At 46.1% G+C, this 2,204-nt stretch overlaps 1 protein-coding gene across 1 annotated transcript in view; it reads right to left on the reverse strand.

The window, feature by feature from the left end:
* The window catches only part of Scimp (SLP adaptor and CSK interacting membrane protein), a 22,586-nt gene that overhangs the window by 2,407 nt on the left and 17,975 nt on the right, over window positions 1–2,204 (reverse strand). Inside the window, exon 4 of the mRNA XM_021178315.2 lies at window positions 231–304. Within this exon, the coding sequence (XP_021033974.1) occupies window positions 231–304 (74 nt within the window). The remainder of the gene's footprint in view (window positions 1–230; window positions 305–2,204) is intronic.

Consider the following 2,204-nt stretch of genomic DNA (forward strand, 5'->3'; position numbering starts at 1 on the left):
TTTTTTTTTTTAAGACAGCCACCATCTGCAAGTCAGGAGGCGCCCTTTCCATATACCAAACCAGCCAACACCTTTATCTCAGACTCCCAGCCTCAGCAACTGTGGGGAAGTCATTTTCCCAATGCTTAAGCCATCTAGCCTATAGAATTGTGTTAGTAAGCTAAAAGAGATACATCCATACATTCTTTATCCCACCCAGAATGATACTGTTATCAGTCAACTGTACTTACCTAGGTCTCCTGGAAAAGGTGAACCCCTGGGTGGCAGAGCAGGTAACTGTTCTGGTGAAGAATTAAGAACATTCCTAGGGAGGGAGGGAATGAGATGAGGGAGGGACACACACACACAGAGATAGAGAGACAGAGAGGCAGACACAGATGCAGAGACACAGAGGAAGAGACAGAGGAGGGAGGGAGACAGAGACAGACAGACAGACAGACAGACAGACAGACAGACAGACACACAGACACACAGACACAGAGGGAGAGACAGAGGGAGAAAGAGAGAGAGTCAGTGGTTGGTCTGGATCAAACCTACTGCTGGCTGCTTTATAAGAGAGCAAGGTAAGTAAATGGGTTGAAGGTTCAAATCTAGATTCCTCCAAGTTGGAAGCATTTTCATACCTTTCTAGATTCTGCATTTCATTTCTGTTACCCTAAAGAAACCATTTCCTCCAGCCCATGTACACAACGGGCAGGGATTGTCATTAGAGCACAGAGGATGCTAAGTATCAACACTGTGACCAGCAGCACCACTGTGGATTTACCGCAGATGTGTCCATGTGTCCAGCTATTTGAAGCAGGGCTGTTCACAACATGATACAAATGCTAAATGGCCCCCAAAGGCCAGCTTAGCATTGTTGGAAAGTGGTGAAAAATTCAAGAGTTGGAGCCTAGTGGCAAGTTCTTTTTTTTTTTTTAAAGATTTATTTATTATTATATCTACGTACACTGTAGCTGTCTTCAGACACACCAGAAGAGAGCATCAGATCTCATTATGGTTGTGAGCCACCATGTGGTTGCTGGGATTTGAACTCAGGACCTTCACAAGAGCAGTCAGTGCTCTTAACCACTGAGCCATCTCTCCAGCCCTAGTCGGAGGTTCTTAAGTGACTGAAAACATGTGCTCAAAGGGGACTGTGGGCCCTGAATCCCTTCTGCCTCTCTTCACCTCTCCTCTTGTGCTGGCTTTGTACTATGCCACTTCCACCATAATGCCTCACAACAGGCCCAAAGCATCAGGACCAACCAGTCATGGATTAGAAGCTCACAAACTGTGAGCCCAAAGAAACCTCTTCTCTTTATAAACTGATTGTCCCAGGCATTTGTTATAGTAACAGTAGCTCCCATACAAGTCACCATCACACTGGCCAAAGGTCCTTTCACAGTAGAAGGGACAAATTTACCATGACCCACTCCCACAGTGGAATGCTCTACAGCAAGAGGAATGAACAGTCTACAACTACACTCAATGAATCTCACAAAAATCATACTGACTCGGACTGGTAGCCCAATAGTGGAGCCTGGCATGTTGTATGTGAGGCCCTGGGATTGTACTGACCCCCTAGTACTGAAAAAAAAAAATGGGTAAAAAAAAAAGCAAACTACCATGTGCTATTCCACTCTTGTGAAGCACAAAACAATCAAATGCCTGACTGGTTCCTTCTGGCTAGAAGGGATTTGGAGGTGCCATGGCTGAAGGCCTTAGAAGTAAATGTCTATGATGTTAGCAATAGCTACTCTTGAACTGGGGATCTGTTACCTGTGTCTGCTTCATTCATAGCAACTTGTTGAGCTGTGTGCTTCCTGAAAAAAAATTCTGTAGTGTACTGGCTGGTTTTGTGTGTCAACTTGATACAAGCTGGAGTTATCACAGAGAAAGGAGCCTCCCTTGAGAAAATGCTTCCGTGAGATCCAGCTGTAAGGCATTTTCTCAATTAGTGATCAAAAGTGGGAGGACCCATTGTGGGGTGGTGCCACCCCTGGGCTGGTGGTCCTGGGTTCTATAAGAAAGCAAGCTGAGCCTTTCTGCTCTTTGACGCTGCGGAGGAAGCATCGCTGAAGGCTCTCGTAACTCTGCCGTCATGTCTAAGTCCGAGTCTCCCAAGGAGCCAGAACAGCTTCGGAAGCTCTTCATCGGAGGGCTGAGCTTCAAAACAACCGACGAGAGTCTGAGGAGCCATTTTGAGCAATGGGGAACACTAA

This window comes from Mus caroli, chromosome 11 (genome assembly GCF_900094665.2).
Source record: "Mus caroli chromosome 11, CAROLI_EIJ_v1.1, whole genome shotgun sequence".
Lineage (NCBI taxonomy): Eukaryota > Metazoa > Chordata > Mammalia > Rodentia > Muridae > Mus > Mus caroli.